Source organism: Protopterus annectens, chromosome 13.part0 (genome assembly GCF_019279795.1).
Source record: "Protopterus annectens isolate FY-2018-M chromosome 13.part0, PAN1.0, whole genome shotgun sequence".
NCBI lineage: Eukaryota > Metazoa > Chordata > Ceratodontiformes > Protopteridae > Protopterus > Protopterus annectens.
Window position 1 is genome coordinate 256,309,764 of NC_056747.1, and position 20,029 is coordinate 256,329,792.

At 42.8% G+C, this 20,029-nt stretch overlaps 1 protein-coding gene across 1 annotated transcript in view; it reads left to right on the forward strand.

The window, feature by feature from the left end:
* SBNO2 (strawberry notch homolog 2) overlaps nucleotides 1-20,029 on the forward strand; it is a 2,660,605-nt gene that overhangs the window by 2,329,383 nt on the left and 311,193 nt on the right. Inside the window, exon 33 of the mRNA XM_044053813.1 lies at nucleotides 3,398-3,423. Coding sequence (XP_043909748.1) covers nucleotides 3,398-3,423 — 26 coding nt within the window. The remainder of the gene's footprint in view (nucleotides 1-3,397; nucleotides 3,424-20,029) is intronic.

The window sequence follows — 20,029 nt, forward strand, 5'->3', positions numbered from 1 at the left end:
GACTGTCTCGAAGTAGTCAACCAGGTTTAGTAGGCATGATCTGCCCTTAAAGCCGAACTGGGTCGGGTCAAGTGTTTGGAGGTTCCCAATGTCTTTGTTGATTTCCATGATGATGCGCTCCATAGCCTTGCAGATCAGGCTAGTCAGGCTTATGGGGTCGATAGTTACCAGGGTCAGTTGTGGCCCCTCCTTTGTGGAGAGGAATAACAGTTGCTGTGCGCCATTCTATGGGCATGTAGCCTGTGGAGAGGCTGAGGCTGAACAGTATGTTTAGATGGGGGGTTAGTTTGTTCTGTAGTTCGTGCAAGATACAGCTTGGGACACCATCTGGTCCAATTGACGCTGTGTTTTTGGCTTTTGAAAGGGCTGTTTTCACCTGTGTGTCTGTGATTTTTGGGACAGTACACTTTTCTGGTATTGTGGGCCCTTTTGGAGGTGAAAGGAGGGGTGAGGTTTGCACGGAATCTATCTGCCAGGATGTTGGCAATATCAAGTAAGTTCAGTATATTTTGTGCTATTTTGCACTAGTTCAGTGCATATCTACAAGTTGCCACATAGATTCTTAACATAGCTAAAGAAGGCTTTGTGGATATCTTTTGAATCCTGGGCTATTTTCCTTTCGAAGTTAGCCTTGGATGATTTCATGAGGGACCTCAGTTTCTTACTGATACTGATCAGGGATGTCTTTCCTTCTTGGGATTTGATTTTTTTCTGAACTAGTTTCCTCCTCCTATTGTATAGCCTGTTTATTGCAGGGAGTCCACCAAACTGGTTTCCTTTTCTTAGAGGAGTGAGTCTTGGTTTTGCTAGGGATGGCATGATCCATGCATCCTTGTTGGTGCTCATAGAGTGCATTTGTAAAGGTTTCTGCATCTTGGGCAGCGTTATCCTTTAGCGTGGGGGCTGTGAAACTTACCACCTCTGTCTTAAGTAAGGTGAAGTTTGCTTTAGGAAAGTTTTTTTAGTTGGGGATGGTGGTGGGGTGTGGACATCCAGAGTGATTAGTTTATAGTCTGATCTAACCAGTGACTGGTTTACCTCCAGTGTGGAACACCTGTCGCCCATGTTGGTGATGACCAGGTCCAATATGATGATCTTCGTGTTTCTCTGTTGCATTCATTACATTTCGGTAATCTGCTTGCAGGTTGCCCTCAGTCGGCCTGATTAACAAAGTCTTGGGTCCTATGTCGGGTGCTGTCCCTTCTTCCATGACGTCAGGTCGTCAGGGGTATAAAACATGCAGCCGACGCCATTACATCAGTCTTTCTTGCCGTGCAGTACCCGAAGCAGAAGCAGTTAAGTGCTGGTCGGCTGACTCCTGAAATTTTCGTTTTCGAGTTTCAGAACCGAAGTCTTCAACCAAAAGATAAGTACCCTGTTGGGGAAACTTTTTCTTGCTCCTTACCGATGTCAGTAAAAGTTCATAATTGCATTACTTGTGGAAAGCAAATACCTCATGAAGATTTTCATTCGTACTGTATTCCTTGCCTACGCCCTGATCATGACGTACCTTGCTGTCGGTTTTGTGCTTTATTTAATCAGCGCACTATCCGTCGTCTGTATATTTTTGCCTATAAATATTTCGGTTCTCGGTTTAATTACTCAGAAATGTCGGTTAGCCATCCGACTACCGGGATTCTGAAAAAATGCAAAGATAAAGACAGAGACAGGCTGCCGAGGTCCAAAACTGCTGACGGCGCTTCTATTAAGCCATTCGCCAGTTCACCGGTACTCAGTGAGGCGCTTTCGTAGCCCCTGATACCAGCTACTTCTGATTCGCAGACCTCTACTGAGACCCATTTGGAGTCCGGTATGCCGCAAGATACTTCAACTATGGAACCCATGGATGTCTCTACCTGGGATGAGCCTAAAGCCGCTGTGCAGGCACTAACTTCTGAGGGTGTATTCAGACCTACAGACTTGCATATTAAATCGACTCCTCCTTCATTACTAAGGCCTAAATCACAATCCATGTCTAAAAAACTGACTCCCAGGCCATATGCTCAGGCCTCTATGCCTAAAAAACAAATGATAAAAATGGCTGAAGATCTAATAACACTAATCAGGGATAGCCAACCCCCCCCCCCCCCACCCTTCTGAGGCCTAGGGCTGAGCTTGACTATGAATCTTCTAATCAGGATTCTGTTTTTTCTGACTCTTCTGATGACCTGGATTTGTCCTTGCCTGCTTATAAGGATTCTGATGCAGAGGACTCTATTCCATCTGCTTCCCCTCCTGAGGATTTTTCTTTTGGGGAAACCTTACATATACTGTAAAAGAGCATTTTCGCTGGGAAAGCCAGGAATTTTCTGATTAAAAAAAGAGGCTTAGGGATTTCCTTCTCCTACCTCAGCATACACCTTTGGCTATTCCTCCTGTACTAGACGTTGTTGATGATGATTTCTCGGAATCCAGTTTGGACCCTGATTCCCTGCCTCCTGCTCCCAGTAAACCTGACAGATACTACAGGGTCCCCGAGTCCCACAAGTTCCTTTTCAAAAATCCTATTGCAGATCCAGAGACTATTTCTCAGGGGCCCAAGGCCATTAAGGCTTCTATTGCTAAAAATCCTACCCCTTCTGATAGAGACTCCAGGGCACTGGATGGATGGGGTAAAAAGGTTTACACTTCAGCAACCTTGGCCATTAGAGCTTTAAACTGCCAATTTCATATGTTAAAATATCAGCAACATGTTGTTGGACTGCTTAAACAGAAAATTATGTTGATTCCTGACTGTGTGGAAAACATACTTTGCAATGTGGTTTTGATTCTTTAGTGGCCTCTTGCAGGGCTGCTGTTACTGGCTCTGTGCTTAGAAGGCATGCTTGGCTTAAGGAGCTATCTTGGCCTGATCATGCTACAGCTACATTGTTGGATGCTCCTTTAAATCAGGACCGCCTGTTTGGCAACAAGGCTGAAGAAGTTCTTAAAAAGATGGAAGATAAAGCTAAATCTATGCAAACTGTTAAAGATTTTTTACAAGTTCAGCCTCCTAGATTTAGTAGGCACTGGCCCTCTAGGAATTGGTCCTTTCCAGCCCCTTCCAGGTCTTCTTAAGCCAAACCCAGTCACAGCAAAAACCCCAAGTTTCAGTCCCAGGGGACTCTCGGAACTAAGCAGTGGGGGGCCTCCACTTCCAAGTCTGGGAATAACAAGACTTCCCCCTATGGTAAACTGTCTCAATGACTTCCTTTTAAAATTTTCAAGCACTTATCTTCTGACTGCCCCTTTCGGGGGAAAGATTGCTCTTCATGAACTGGGAACTCATTACCCAGGACAAATGTGTTTTAAATATAGTGTCCCATGGATACAGATTTCACTTCCAAACCAAAGAAAAGCCAGCAGTAAAGGTGGAAACCCACAGTTTAATATAATTAATAAAAAGTCATATAACAAGGTAGAGGGAAATAAGCCCAACTACCTGCCCCAAACCGGTTTCGGCTGTAATAGCCTTCTTCAGTGAGTAAACATGAGCAAACCAAAAATCCACTCATGTATGTATATACATATATATATATATATATATATATATATATATATATATATATATATATGGTTTACTATTAAAATTTCGAAACTAACTCCGTCGACTGTACTATTGTCAAACACGGAAGTTCGAAAACGGTAATATCGATGACAAAAAAACAACCTAGGAACGGGTTTTAACATGGGTCGAGATAGGTGTTCAGTGTTATTGCGAACTACAAACATCTCCACTATCTCGACCCATGTTAAAACCTGTTCCTAGGTTGTTTTTTTGTCATCGATATTACTGTTTTCAAACTTCCGTGTTCGACAATAGTACCCCCAGTTTGGGGCAGGTAGTTGGGCTTATTTCCCTCAACCGTACTATTTTGTTTCGAAATTTTAATAGTAAATATATATATATATATATATATATATATATCTATATATATCTATATTACATGAAACAGTTCATTGGTGCATTCATAATTGGTCATTAAGCCTAGGTGGAAATAAAGCTCCTAACTTAAAAATCCATTTACGTTCCTTAAAATTAAGTATATCGTGCCATCCTGATTTGTCCCTACATTTACCCACAATACAGTCTATATCAGTGAAATAAAAAGATGCAGTATTGTGTTTGCACACATGTTTATACAAAGCATTAGTAGGACCTTTGTTCCTAATATCACTAAGATGCTCCCCAATTTTGAGACGAAAAGGTCTAGAAGTTTGTCCCACATAGAATGAGGAGCATGAACAAGTGACCAGATAGACAACCCACTCTGTGCTGCAGTTAGCCCAAAAGTTGATGTTGAAAACCACCGATTTGTTGCAACTACTAAATTCCCTCGTTTTCTGAACCCTAGTGCAATGAGTACAATGACCACATGGCATACAGCCTATTAGTGGGCCACCTGTCAGTGTACGTTGAATGGGAACCATAGAAATAGGTCCCACCCTCTTATAATGACTAAAGAGGGAAATCAATGTACATTCTCTCCTGAATGAAAAAGAGCATCTATCACCCAAAAAAGGATGTAATCTCTCCTCGGCCATAAGAATGTTCCAATGTCTATTAATAATAATCATAAACCCCCGTGTATTACGTCCATATGTGGTCACCAGACGAACCAAAGGATTAGAAAAACCTCTTGGTTTGTCCTTATATTGTAAAAGCTGAGTTCTGTCTTGAATGGAAGCCCAGTGACAAGCTGTGCTAATTGTCCCAGAAGCGTAACCTCTCTCACGAAAACGTTGCATCAAATCATCCCTAGTATCTTCAAATGTTTGCTGGCTTGAACAAATCCTTTTTATTCTGAGGAATTGTGATTTGGGGATATTCTGGATGATATGTCGGGGTGGAAGCTAGTGGTATGCAAAAGAGAGTTGTACTCTGGGAATTTCCTGAAAACCTGTGTAGCTAAGGTATCATCAGGATTCCTTTTAACTTCAACATCAAGAAAAACAATTTTCGATTTATGAAAATTCAGTTTAAATTCAATTCCCCATTTGTTGTCATTAAGATAGCCAATAAACTCATGTAAGTATGTTTCATCCGACCTGCACACCACCCAACAATCATCCAGATATCGCCTCCAAATATCTATTTCATCAATATATAAATTATGACTAGCCATAAATTATAACCTCCTCAATGTAGCAAAAGAGGCACCCATTGCTGTACCCTTGACCTGCCAAAAACATTGGTCCTGGAAGTAGAATACATTACTAGTAAGAACATATTCAGCCAGGCATACTAAAAAAGTATTAAAACCTGGTTGGTATAAACCAGATCTTCCCAACCAAAATTCCAAAGCCAGTAAACCTGCCCAGTGGGGAATATTCGTGTAGAGAGAGGTTACATCCAGGGTACACATAAGTCAATGAGGCTCCAATTGCATGTCAGATATAATATCCAGAAACTGAAAGTTGTATCCTGAATTCTGGCCCATACCATAGATAGTAGTGGTTTGAGATAATATGTTAAGTATGTTAAGTATTCAGAAAGTGGCTCAGTGATAGATCCCTGCCCTGATACTATTGGTCTACCAGGAGGATATCTAGCGTCCTTATGTATTTTGGGTAGCAAGTAAAAATACTGTTTATTCGGGGATGAAACCAACAACTGATGTCTAACAGAATCAGTAATAATGCCCTCTTCCTTGGCTTGAGTCAAAAAAGAATCAGTTTTGGTCTTAAAGTGATTAGTTGGATCCAATGGCATAGCCATATAATACCTGTTATCACCAAGTTGTCTTAATACTTCTTCATTATAATTGACCCAATCCTTAACCACTATCGCACGACCCTTGTCTGCTGGTACAATAACAATCTTCTTGTTATTCTTAAGATCTTCTATGCATTGTACCTCCTCCTTGGAAAGATTGTTATAAGAATCCTGAAATTCCCTGAGGTTACATTGTAAATCTTTTAAGACATTGGCCTGAAAAAATGGATACTATCTGTGACATAGGTGGAGTAAAAGTAGATCTTTTAAATTTAAACTCTGGAACTTCCTGAGTGGTATCATTTTCAGAAAACAATTTAATATTAAGCAAACGACAGAAATTGACCACATCCTGTGCTAAGGTATATTCTGGAACAAAAATGCCGGGGACAGAATTAAGGCCGTTGTTTAAAACTTTAATTTGCAAATTGGAGAGGTGTACAGAGGAAATGTTATGTACATTCATATAGTCGACTAGTGTTCGATCATCAGTTGTAACAGACCCTCCAAACCCTCTACCGGTTTGGCGTTTCTTAGGCTTCCTCCCCCCTCATCTGTACCTGAACCGAAAGGGTGTGACAAACTCCTTCTATTGGGATCAGGTGAGGTGTCTGTGTGGTTACCCTCCCCTTCAGTGTTGGAAGATGTCTCATCCCCCGATGTGTAACTCAATGACTCTGAATTTCGTTTCAAAATAGATTTGGGTCTTTTTCTCTTGGGGGCTGAGGATTTATTTCTCGGAAGCCTGAAAGTGACATTCCTAGGCATATCAAATAGTTTGCCTCTTTCATAATCCCCGACATCCCTTTGATCCAAATTTCACTTCCACACGTTGCCAACACCAAATGGGTGGCCGGACCTACCCCCAAATCAGTGGGCATCGGCTCAAAAACAAGTACTTTCTCTCTTAAGCATGTGGGCTATTCAACTATTACCAGAAGAGGAAAAGAGACAAGGTTTCTACTCGAGACTTTTCCTGGTACCCAGAAAAGACAAATCATGGCGTCCTATCCTGGACCTGTCTGCTCTAAACACCTTTCTGGAGAGTCCAAAATTCAAGATGCTGACTCTTCACCAATTACTTCCTATGCTAGGCAATGAAGCCTGGTTGACAACACTAGATTTAAAAGAAGCATACCTGCACATCCCAATCAGGGAATCTTGCAGAAGATACCTACGCTTCATAGCAGGCTACATGCACTATCAGTTCTCTGCACTGCCCTTTGGCTTATCTACTGCACCCAGGGTATTCACAAAGTGCCTAGCTCCAGTTACTGCATTTTGCAGGCAAAGAAGTATTCAAATATACCCATACCTGGACGATTGTCTAATTCAGGCAGAAAGCCAGGACGTACTTTTAAATCATCTGGCCTTTGTAAAAAGGGTTCTAACATGTCTGGGGTACACCATAAACGAAAAGAAATCACAACTGGTACCCTGTCAACAAATTACATTCCTGGGAGCAAGCTTGAATACAACTTCCCAGTTGGCTTACCTCACACCAGAAAAGCAAATTCATTTGAAAACCTACTTCAAACAAGTGGCCACAAAAACCCTGCTATCTGCAAGACAAATACTGCAAGCTTTGGGGTTCATGGCCTCCTGCATTCTTCTAATTCCATATGCAAGACTGCATATGAGGAAACTACAGTGGTATCTAAAAAGCCTATGGAGTCAACATTCTCACAGCCTAGAAACAATGATTCCTATCATACCTTGCCTACGCCAAGAGCTCATTTGGTGGGCAAAGGCCTGCCACCAAAACAAGAGACTACCTTTCACACCACCCCCTGCCGCCCAAACCCTAACAACAGATGCATCAGACTATACATGGGGCAGCTCACCTGGCAGGGAAGTGCATTCAGGGCAAATAGAACCCAAGTCAGATGCACCTGCATATCAATCAAAAAGAAATGTTAGCTGTACAGAATGCTCGGACAGCCTCCAAGGACTACATTCTTCCAGGACAACTAATGGTAAAGATGGACAACATCACGGTTATGTGGTACATAAATAAGCAGAGGGTACACATTCTTACTCCCCTCTGCAGACTAGCCATGGCATTGTGGAAAAGCCTTGAGCTACCAGGTGCACCTACAAGCTCAATTCCTGCCAGGAAAATTAAATACACTGGCAGATGGACTAAGCAGAAACCTCATGGACCCACACGAGTGGAAACTGGAAGCAAGGATTTTCAGCATGTTGACAAGTTGCCTCCCCCCAGAACTACCAATTGGACAAATTTTGCACAAGGACTCCCCACAAACAAGCCTGGAAAGTGGATGCTCTGTCCTTCAGCTGGAAAAAACGATCAGTCTATGCCTTCCCCCCTCTGCCCCTGTTCTCCAAAGTACTAGTAAAAGTCAAACAGGACAAACCAAGGATGATTTTGATTGCTCCCGACTGGCCGCGCCAACACTGGTACCCCCTCTTGCACAGTGTGTCATGGTTATCTCCATGGCACCTGCCTCAGACTCCCTCCCTGCTGTCTCAGCAGGAGAACCAGATTCCGCACCCTCAGCTTCCAACACTGAACCTTGCAGCCTGGCTAATTACTTAAACTCTCCCTTACCATCCCTCAGCAAACCTGTGATGGATGTCATCTTAGAGGCAAGGAGGCCAAGTACTAGAAAATCCTATGCTGAAAAATGGAAAAGATTCTGTGCCTGGAACCAGTCTCAAGGGATGAGCACAGCAGCGCCCAATTTACCTCGGATTTTACAATACTTAACTGAGATTCTTCACAAGGGCCTGTCTTTTTCCTCCATTAAAATCCATGCCTCAGCCATTTCAGCTCATTATAACACAGAACCACCCATCTTCTCTCATCCACTGCTCATGCAGTTCCTCAGAGGGGCCAAAAATTTGAGACCACCCAGGAGAGCTCCAACCCCAGCATGGGACCTTAACTTTGTATTGGAGAAACTCACTCTACCTCCTTTCGAGCCAGCTGCGACTGCAGACTTAAAATTTCTTTCTTGGAAAACAGCTTTCCTTTCAGCAATCACTTCAGCTAGAAGGGTATCTGAATTACAGACCCTTATGGCAGTGGAGCCTTTCATCATCTTTCATGCAGACAGGGTGTCACTCAGAACCAATCCATCCTTCATGCCCAAGGTGGTATCCAGTGTGGCTCTTAATCAGTCCATTCATTTGCCAACCTTCTTTCCTAATACACAGAACAAAGGGGAATGGATACTGCATTCCTTGGATGTGCACAGACAACTTAAATTCTACTTGGACAGGACTAAACCTCAAAGAAAGTCTGAACAACTGCTGGTAGCATTTGCTGCAGGGGCAGAGGGAAAGGCTATTTCCAAAACAAACCATTGCTAAATGGGTAATCCATTGCATTCATTTGTGCTGTAAGCACCATGGAAAACCTATCCCCCAGGGGATCAGACCTCACTCCACCAGGGCTGCATCTACTTCTACAGCCTTTCTTAGAGGCGTTCCTACCAGGGACATCCTAGAAGCTGCTACCTGAAGTTCTGTACATACTTTCACCAAGCATTATCATTGGCCTATTTTCTCTAAATTCAGAGCTGGCTTTGCCACTGCAGTCTTGCAGGGCCTTATAGCTGGCCCTAATGCTATTTAAACTCCTCCTCCCAACCATAGCTTTGGGAATCTACCCAAATGTAATGACTGCAACAGTGAAACACGACGAACATAGTACAGTTGTGTACACTTACCATAAATGTAGATGTTTGAGTGTATTCACTGTTGCAGTCCTGGTTACCCTCCCTCCAGCCCCCTAACTTCTTTTGGATATACCTCTACTTTCCTTTATTATGCTTAAAAGCCTTTTTGGTGTATTTGCTTTTTTGTTAGAGGTATACCTTTGTGTTTTTATGTTTAATTGCTTCCCATTAGTGGGGCAGCTGACATCTGGGGCAAGAAAAACTGATGTAATGGCATTGGCTGCATGTTTTATACCCCTGACGACCTGACGTCATGGAAGAAGGGACAGCAACCAACACAGGACCCAAGACTTTGTTAATCAGGCCGACTGAGGGCAACCTGCAGGCAAGATTACCCAAATGTAATGACTGCAACAGTGAATACACTCTAACATCTACATTTATGGTAAGTGTACACAACTGTACTTTTTTACCTCTGGTAGGGGAGTTTACCAGCTGATCCCGAGCGTTTGAGTTGATGAATTCCAGGAAGCGCTGGGCCTGGGAATTTGTACTGCAGTAGTTTTCCCAGTGAATGGTAGGGTAATTGAAATTGCCCGATATCAGGGTGTTTGATAGGACCTTCATGTTTTCCAGTGTCTCCAGAAAGGTGGAGTGGTGGTTCTGGATAATGGAGGGTGATCTGTAGCAGACCACAATTTGCACTGCAGATTTGCCCGATGTTAGTTGCACATGGATGATGTCAGAGGTATCATGCTGCGCCACTAACCTGGACGTGTAGGTATCCTTGATGAATATGTATACACCCCCTCCTTTTGTGTTTCGGTCCGTGTTCTATGGCCGAAACATATGGTATGAGTTGTAGCCCGGTAGTGCTGGGGGTGCTGTCTGGAGCCTTGAACCAGGTTTCATTTACTGCACAGATGTCGACGTTCTCCATACTGAGGAGTGCTTCGAGTGCATTCATTTTGAGATTTAAACTCCTGGCGTTGAGTAGCATAACCCTCAATTTTTTTGTTAATTGTGCTTTTGACTGTTGAGCCTTGCCTAAAAAAGGCACGATGGGGGCAGCAAGAGCCTTGGCCAGTATTCGAAAGCCTAGGGGTGACGGGTGCAAGCAGTCTCTTGAGAAGCAACGCGGCTTGTCGAGCATATCATCCTAGGCTGACAGACACTGGATCCCCTTTGAATGACACCAGAAGCTTTGCCAAATGTTGAAATTGATCATTTTTTCTTTATACTGACATATCATTCTTGGTGAGGGCAGGATGCTACTCAGGGTCATGCCAACCTGGGCTCCATGATCAGAGAGCTCTTTATGTAGTCCAGGGAGGTACGTCTCAGGTCATTCACACCAACATGAACAATGACAGAGTCATATTTGTACTTGTTCTGGAGTGACCTGAGTGCTTGTGTTATGTGGTGGATTCTGGCTCCCGACAGACAGCTAACAAGTAACTTTCTGCTTGTCCAGCCTAGTGAGTGGGACGTCAGTGTGCCTGACTATAGAGTCACCTCTTACTAGTGTGTCAGGTATGTTATTTTGCCTTAAGGGCTGAGATTGTGCGGCACACTGATTTTGTGTTTTGTGTTGTCTGGTTTGTGACAGGAAGTGCAGGTTGTTTGGGTGTCTGCTTTGGAGGTGCTTTTGCAGGTTTTTATTTAGAGCCTTTGAGTATGATTTTGTCTATTTATGTGTATTTTTGCCAGTGCTGTTTCAGTAGGTCTGTGTGCGGCTGGAGTTGTGGTGCAAGTGTTAACCTTCTCCTCTTGACTGTCTGTTCCAGTCTTGGGTAGAGACAGCTTAGCTTCCAGTCTGGCTGTATAATTGCATCTCTCGCATATGTTAGTGTTTTGTGGTTGTCTGTGTACATGAGGCAGTTGTAACATTGCCTTAGGGATACCCAGATTCACCAGCTGGACTGGAGACTGCACCTGAAGTTGCCCTTTGGTCATGCCTGAATAGTAGGGTGAGCTGCTTAGTTTCTTGGTTGGTGAAGGGTGAATAAAGAGCCTTGCCCTGCTGGGCAATCAGTGTCAGGGTATATTAGTGCTTGCTATTACATCTGAGCAAGTGCTGGGATGTAAGATGCTTTTTGAGTGCTTAGGTTGAGAGTTAGACTAGTTTCAAGGGAAAAACTGAAGAGGAGACTTAGTGGAGCCGGGAATAATTTAATTGTGGCTAACCGGCACTGCCTGGTGCGCAAAACCGTGCAAACGCAGTTTTTATAGTAGGGAAATGAAAGAGATAGAAATTAGCCCAAAATGGCCAATAAACTATTAACTTCTGGGCTGGAACCACTCCTCCAGTGACAGATAGGTTGCTCAAAGCTCCCCTCTCTCACAGGTGAACAGAGAAACTTCCTTCTATCCAAGTAAGGTAAGGGCAACTCAGAAACTAGTATCACAGCCCTGAATTCAGCACTAGCCTGAAAACTGGACTATACTAGCTTAGAAAGGCAGGAAACAAGGAATTTTTTTTTTTTTTTTTTTTGAAAAGATAAGGCAAAAACAGTAAACAAATACACTTAAAACAGCTTTAAACGACTACAAACGATCAGAAAAGGTATCACACTTTAGTGTGTAGCCTGCAACAGTTAAACAAATTATTTAAACAAAAAAACTTTTCAAAAGTGCAGGCAGTCAAATACGTACAATATGTGAAAAAAAACAAGCTTTTAAATCACAGTAAATGCTGAAAAATCTGTGTTTAGGCGGAAAACAGTCAAGTACAGCAAGAAAGTACAGAAAACTGATACTTAATCACTCCAAAGTCTCTCTCTTAAGCTAGAAGGCTTGTATCAGTTTAAGGCTTTCTAGTGATACCCAGTAGGTTAGTTACAGGAAAGATGAGAAACAAGCGCAGATGTGGTCTTTTAAACCAGAAAGTTGAAAGAGATGGACAAACTGTCCAAATGGTCACTAAACTACAATTTCTGGGCCAAGAACCTCTCCTCACATGGTAGACAGGCTACCTAGTGCTTTCCACTCCCACTGATAAGCTAGAAGGCTTCCCTCCAACACAGAAAGGCTTGGGGGGGCTCAAAAGCTTACAAAAGAGTCCTAGAATATAGCAGATCTGTTCCTGGACTAGACTAGTTACAGGAAAGGCGGGGAAGAAGTACAAACATAGGCTTTTAAGCCAGCAAGTTGAAAGGGATGGAAAACTGCCCAAACGGCCAATGAATTACAATTTCAGGGCCAAAACCCACTCTTCCCATGGTAGATAGGGCTACTTGGTGCTTACCACTTCCACTGATAAGCTAGAAGGCTTCCCTCCAACACAGAAAGGCTTGGGAAGCTCAGAAGCTTACCCAACAGCCCTGGATACAGCAAGTCTGTATCTGGACTTGACTAGTTACAGGAAAGGCAGGAAACAAGCTTAGAATTTTTTTTTGTTTCAGAAAAGCAGCAAAAACGGCAGTAAATACAATTCAAATTTTAGTGCAGGCCAGCACACCCAAGCGTGTAGCAACACTTCAGCAAATACAGTTCAAATAAATGCAATTAAATTAACAAATGACTAAAAAACAAGTGCAGAAGTCAGTAAATTAGAAGGCTACTAACAAGCAGTAATAAATGCAGAGTAAGAGCGATTGAACAGATAACAGCACGCAGAAGAGCAACTAAGACAGTTACAGTAAGAGCAGATGAATAAGATATATATATATATATATATATATATATATATATTTTTTTTTTTTTTTGAGGGAAGTAACAGAGCAGGATTAAGAGGCTACAGGGTTTGTCCTTCCCAAGTGCTCTCTTTGTACACAGTAGGGAGTGCCTGAAATCACATCCATTTTCTTCAAGTTATTACTTCAGTTTAAATGTACTACGTGGTCAGTCAGTTTAACCTTTCCTCCATACAGCAAAAGCTTCAGGTACTTTTCATTTACAGGCAGTCTTGATGAGGACATAAGAAATGATGTGTATGCCAAGTTAGTATGAGCAATTCTACAGAAAGGACTTCTTGGCTCTAAGAGATTTCTATATGCTGTTCATACTGATCACTGTTGCAGTAGCCTTAGCTACAGTGGATATAAAAAGTGTACACATCCCTGTTAAAGTGCCAGGTTTTTGTGATATAAAAAATTACACCACAGTAAATAATTTCAAAACTTTCCCCACCTTTAGTGTGACCTATAACCTGTACAGTTCAATTGAAAAACAAACCTGTTAGGGGAATAAATTTAAAAAATAAAAAAACATACATTAAGCTGGTTGCATAAGTGTGCGCACCCTTAAACTAATACTTTGTTGAAGCACTTTTTGATTTAATTACAGCATTCAGTCTTTTTGGGTACACGCCTGCCATCAATTAAAGAGAGACTGATCAACCCCAAATAAAGTTCAGCTATTCTTGTAGGAGTTTCCTGACATTTACTCAGTTGCCTGCTACAGCAAAAATCATAGTTCGCAGAGAGCTTACAAAGCATCAAAGGGATCTCCTCGTTAAAAGGTATCAGTCAGGAGAAGGGTACAAAAAAATTTCTACAGCATTGAATAGACCATGGAACACAGGGAAGACAATCATCAAAAAGTGGAAGAAATATGGAACAACAGTGACGTTGCAAAGAACTGTACATCCCTCCAAAATTGATGAAAAGACGAGATGAAAAGTGGTCAGGGAGGCTGGCAAGACACACACAGCAACACTGAAGGAGCTGCAGGAATTTCTGGCAAATACTGGTTGTGTACTACATGTGACAGCAATCTTCCATATTCTCCTTATGTCTGGGCTATGGGGTAGGGTTGCAAGACGGAAGCCTTTTCTTACGCAGAAAAACATCCAGGCCCGGCTAAAATTTGCAAAATAATACATAGTCTCCCAAAAGCATGTGGTAAAATGTTATGGTCTGATGAGACCAAGGTTGAACTTTTTGGCCATAATTCCAAAAGGTACGTTTGGCACAAAAAACACACAACACTTCGCATTACCAAAAGAACACCATCCCCACAGTGAAACATGGTGGTAGCAGTGTCATGCTTTGAGGTTGCTTTTCTTCAGATGGAACTGCAGTTTTAGTCATGGTGGAGGGAATTATGAACAGTTCCAGATACCAGTCACTTTTGGCCCAAAACCTTCAGGCATCTGCTAGAAAGTTTTAAGATGAAGAGGAATTTCACTTTTCAGCACTACAATAACCCCAAGCATACATCCAAATCAACAAAAGAATGGCTTCACCAGAAGAAAATTAAAGTTTTGGAATGGCCCAACCAGAGCCCAGACCTAAATCCAATAGAAAATATGTGGGGTGACCTGAAGAGGGCTGTGCACAAGAGATGCCCTCGCAATCTGACAGATTTGGAGCACTTTTGCAAGGAAGAGTGAGCAAATATTGCCAAGTCAAGATATGGCATAATAGACTCCTACCTAAGAAAACTGAATGCTGTAATTAAATCAAAAGGTGCTTCAACAAAGTATTAGTTTAAGGGTGTGCACACTTGTGTAACCAGCTTATTGTACATTTTTTTTTATATTTTTCCCCCTAACAGATTTGCTTTTCAATTGAATTGTACAGGTTATATGCCACATTAAAGGTGGGAAAAGTTTTAAAATAATTTGTCTTTTTTTTATATCACAAAAATCTGGCATTTTAACAGGGGTGTGCACACTCTTTATATTCACTGTATATGGGTTATTTCCGTGAAGGATACAACAGCCAGCAATCTTCCATAGCTTCAGGGTACCTTCCACACACCCAAAACTGTTGTGAAGCTGGAGATGAACTTGACTAAAGGACAAGTTTGAGTGTGAAGCCCTTCAGAGCTTTTCTGAGGACAGTGTGTGCGCTACTCTGAGGTTTTGAGGGTTGACGGTCAGCTTGTGATTTCCCTTTCTGGGCAGATAAAGTTCCTTTTGGGGAAAAAAAACTTCCATTTTTCTTATGTTTACTAATGTTTTATTACTTTTCTTATCAGGGAAATTATTTTGAAGCTCTGAGTGTTATGATGTTCTTCATTCCACATTGCTGCAGTCCTTACTATTGGGTAGTCCGCTGTCCAGTCGGCCCGAATACCAAAGTATATGGCTGACGTCGGTCAGGGCGCATTAGACTGACGTCAGTACGTCAGGGTACTAATGCGCATGACCGACGTCATATCCTCAGTCTTTTTTGCCGCATGGTCCGATGCAGAAGCAATTTTGCGAGTGCAGGTTGGCGTTCTGAAAGTTTCTGAAGTCAGAGTTTCAGACCGAATCAAAGTTGGCTAAGTACCCGCTAGAATATTTTGTTTTTCTTGCCTCCGTATTTAACCGGATGTCAGAAAAAGTGAATAACTGTATTTCTTGTGGGAAACAGATACCTCATAGGGATTACCATACTTTGTGTATACCTTGTTTAGGGCCTGAGCACGACGTTGTTGGATGCCGCTCTTGTGCTAGATTTAACAAACGCACTATTAAGAGAAGGTTAGACTGTGCCAGGTTAGTGTTTGGGAAGCGTTGTAATTATAAAATGCCGCCGGATGCTCCGGCGCGCTTCGCTAAAAACGCAAAGATAAAGCAGCAAAGCCCAGGGTGGAGGAACCGACAGTCCCAGACGTCGGTTCTTTGGAAGGCTCAGTGGAGCTGGAGGTTTTGCCAGGTGTCTCTTTGGAGTCTCAGGGAGAGACTTTACTGTTACAGGATGTATCCTCTCAGGAAGTAGGCCAGGCTGAGGGGGCTTCTCAGGTGGCTGTTCTTCCCTCTCTTCCTAAGGTGGTTAGAGCCTCCCCTTCAGTTTCCAAGGCTTCTTTGAGGGGCAGGCCAAGTTTAGCTTCTGGGGGGGTTTCTCCTAGTACTTCAGGATCTTTGCCTAAGAAACATATGCTTAAAATGGCAGAGGATTTGATTACTATGATTAGGGGTTCTATGCCCTCCTGATAAGAGGCCTAGGGTGGAACCTGAGTTTGAGAGTTTTGAGCAATGCTCGGAGGCTTGAGTCTTCGGTTGAAGACTTGCAGGAGTTCCCTCCTTATTCTGATTCTGATGTGGATGATTCTACTCCTTCTGCTTCTCCTCCTGAGGATTTTTCATTTTCAGAGACTCTGCATTCCATGAGGGAGCATTTTAAATGGGAAGGTCAAGATTTCTCTGATTCCAGGAAAAGGCTTAGGGAATTCTTGTTTTACCCCAGCATAGGCCTTTAGCTATACCTCCTGTTTTGAATGTGGTGGAAGATGTGTTTGCAGAGGCTTCCCTGAATCCTGATTCTTTGCCTCCTGCCCCAGTTAAACCGGATAGGTATTATAGGGTGCCTGAAGCTCATAAGTATCTTTTTAAGAGTCCTAGGGCAGACCCAGAAACTGTCTCTCAGGGGCCTAAAGGTGTAAAGGCCTCAGTTGTTAAAAATCCTGTCCCTCCTGATAAAGAGGCAAGGGCTTTGGATAGATGGGGAAAGAAAGTGTATACTTCTTCCACTTTAGCCATGAGGGCGTTGAATTGTCAGTTTCACATGTTAAAATATCAGAATTATCTTCTTTCACAGTTGAAATCTAAGGTGGATGCTCTGGCTGAAGGTATTGAGTGTAAAGAGTTGCAGGATCTAGTTCATGTGTCTGAACAGGTGGGTAAACATTCCTTGCAGTGTGGTTTTGATGCTGTGCAGGCCTCCAGGGTGGCTGCCACTGGTTCTGTTCTTCGTAGGCACGCCTGGCTGAGAGATCAGAATTTAGCTGAGCATGTTAAGACAAGGATTTTGGATGCTCCTTTACAGTCTGATGTGTTGTTTGGTTCGCCTGTGGAAGCAGTTTTGAAGAAAATGGAGGACAAGGCTAAGTCTATGCAAACTGTTAAAGATTTTTGCAGGTGCAGCCTCCAAGTTTAGTAGAAATTGGCCTACTAAGGGATGGACTTATCCTGCTTATGATTCCCAGTCTAGGGGTAGGTCTAGACGTGGTAGGGGCAGAGCTCAGGGTTCTTTTAGGCCTAGGACAGGGAGTTCCCCTGCTCAGACTTCTGGTGAGGGCAGGGGTCAGTCCTTTCGTAAGCAGACCCAATGGCCTACCTTTTCAGCTGCCAGTACATTCTCGCCTGGCAGCACCTTTGGGAGGAAGGCTGTCTCTTTTCAAAGAAAATTGGGATTTAATTACCCAAGACAGATGGGTTCTGGATATTATTCACCACGGTTACAGGTTTTATTTCCATACCTTGCCTCCTTTCAAAGGCATGCCAGACATTCCTCCTCTTCAAAGGACAGAGGCTCACAAGCAAATTTCTCTGTTGCTCCAAATAGGGGCCATTCAGTCAGTTCCTGTGCCGGAAAGGGGCCTAGGATTTTATTCTCGCCTGTTCCTAGTACCAAAGAAGGGAACACGTGGAGACCAATTCTGGATTTATCTATCCTCAACACTTATCTGGACATTCCCAAGTTCAAAATGTTGACGTTACAACAGCTTTTACCTCTGCTGGGCAAAGATCACTGGATGGTAACTTTAGATCTCAAGGAAGCTTACCTTCATGTGCCAATCAGACTAAGTTGCAGGAAGTATCTGCGTCGAGCTGGAAATTCTCATTATCAGTTCTCTGCATTGCCCTTTGGCTTATCTACTGCCCAGAGTATTCACAAAGGTTCTGGCTCCAGTGATAGCTTACTTCAGGCTAAAAGGAATCCAAATCTATCCTTACTTGGACGACTGCCTGATTCTGGCTCAAGAAAAGAAGATCTTCTACAGCATCTGAAATATGTCATAGCAGTGCTAAGATGCCTAGGGTATTCTGTGAACGAAATAAAGTCCAGTCTAGTACCCTCTCAAGACATGTGCTTTCTGGGTGTGAGACTGAATACAGCAGCCCAGATGGCCTTTTTAACCCCGGACAAACAAAAGAATCTTTCCAGTTACTTCCATCATCTATCTCTTCAGTCCGGGCTGACTGCAAGGACAGTCCTTCAAGCCTTAGGGTTCATGGCATCTTGTATTCTGGTGCTTCCCAATGCCAAACTGCATATGAGGAAGCTACAATGGTATCTCAAAATCTGTGGACACAGCACTGCCAGGATTTGGACACTGTCATTCAAATAATACCTTGCATTCAAAAGGAATTTTGTGGTGGGCTCAGGAATGTCACCTAAACAAGGGACTCTCTGTGACCCGGCCAGAGGCAAGTCAGATTCTAACGACAGATGCCTCAGATATTGCTTGGGGAGCTCATCTGAATGGAAAGTGGATACAAGACAAGTGGCCTGTCAGACTACAGCATCTACATATCAACATGAAAGAGATGTTAGCAGTTCAGTTTGCATTAATTGCTTTCAAGGAGTTACTTCTTCCAGGGCAGGTGTTGATTCTAACAGACAACACAACTGTCATGTGGTACATCAACAAACAAGGGGGAACACATCCTTACCCATTGTGCAGACAAGCAATGATTTTATGGCAGACTGCGCTCAGTCTGCAACTAACTCTTCAGGCAAGGTTTCTGCCGGAGCACAGAACTCCTTAGCAGATGTATTAAGCAGACAAATCATGGATCCCCACGAGTGGAAACTGGATCTTCATGTATTTCAAAAATTGACAGTGTCATGGGGAACTCCAGACATAGATCTGTTCGCTTCTCCACTAAACCACCAGCTGCCAAAGTTTTGCACAAAGGGATTTCATCACACAGCTTGGAAAGTGGATGCTCTTTCTTTCAGTTGGAAAAATCTTCATGTGTATGCCTTTCCACCTCTGCCTCTTCTTCCAAAGGTGCTTCTAAAGGTCAGACAAGACAAGCCAAGGATGATTTTAATAGCTCCAGATTGGCCTCGGCAGCACTGGTACCCATTACTGAGGAGTCTGGTAAGGAAGCCTCCATGGCCTTTACCCTTGATTCCACACCTGTTGTCTCAGAGGACGGTCATCTGCTCAATGTCAAGCTTCGCTCTCTACATCTAACAGCCTGGCATATTCTGTTTTGAAAGACAGCAGGTCTCAGCTTCCTCAACAAGTTTTAAATGTGATTATGGAAGCCAGAAGACCTAGTACAAGGAAAGTGTATGCAGAAAAATGGAAGAGATTTTTGTTTTGGAGTGCAGCAAACAATTTGGAGATTACTGAGCCAAATTTGAGTGTGGCTCTTCAATATCTTACTGAGTTACTGGACAAAGGTTTGTCTTTTTCTTCCATTAAGATTCATGCTGCAGCAATTTCAGCTCACTATGATTGTGACCCACCATTGTTTTCGCATCCTTTGTTCAAGCAATTTCTTAGAGGGGCAAAGAATATAAGACCCCCGTAGAGCTCCTACTCCTGCTTGGGATCTCAATTTTGTGTTGGAGAAACTTACTCTACAACCTTTTGAGCCTCATGCTACTGCTGACTTGAAATACTTGTCATGGAAGACTGCTTTTGTTGGCCATTACTTCTGCAAGAAGGGTTTCTGAGTTGCAGGCCCTTATGGCAGTGGAGCCTTTTTGATTTTCATAAGGATAGGGTATCTTTACGTACTAATCCTTCCTTTATGCCTAAGGTGGTTTCTAGTGTGGCTTTAAACCAAACTATTCATTTGCCTACCTTTTATGCAGATCCCCAAAATAAAGGGGAAAAGATTTTGCACACTTTAGATGTACACAGGCTATTGCGTTATTATTTGAGCAGGACTAAGGATTTTAGGCAGTCTCAGCAGTTGTTTGTTTCTTTTGCTTTGAGTTCTAAGGACAAGCCTGTGTCAAAACAAACTATTTCTAGGTGGATTGGGTGTTGCATTGCATTTTGTTATTCCCAT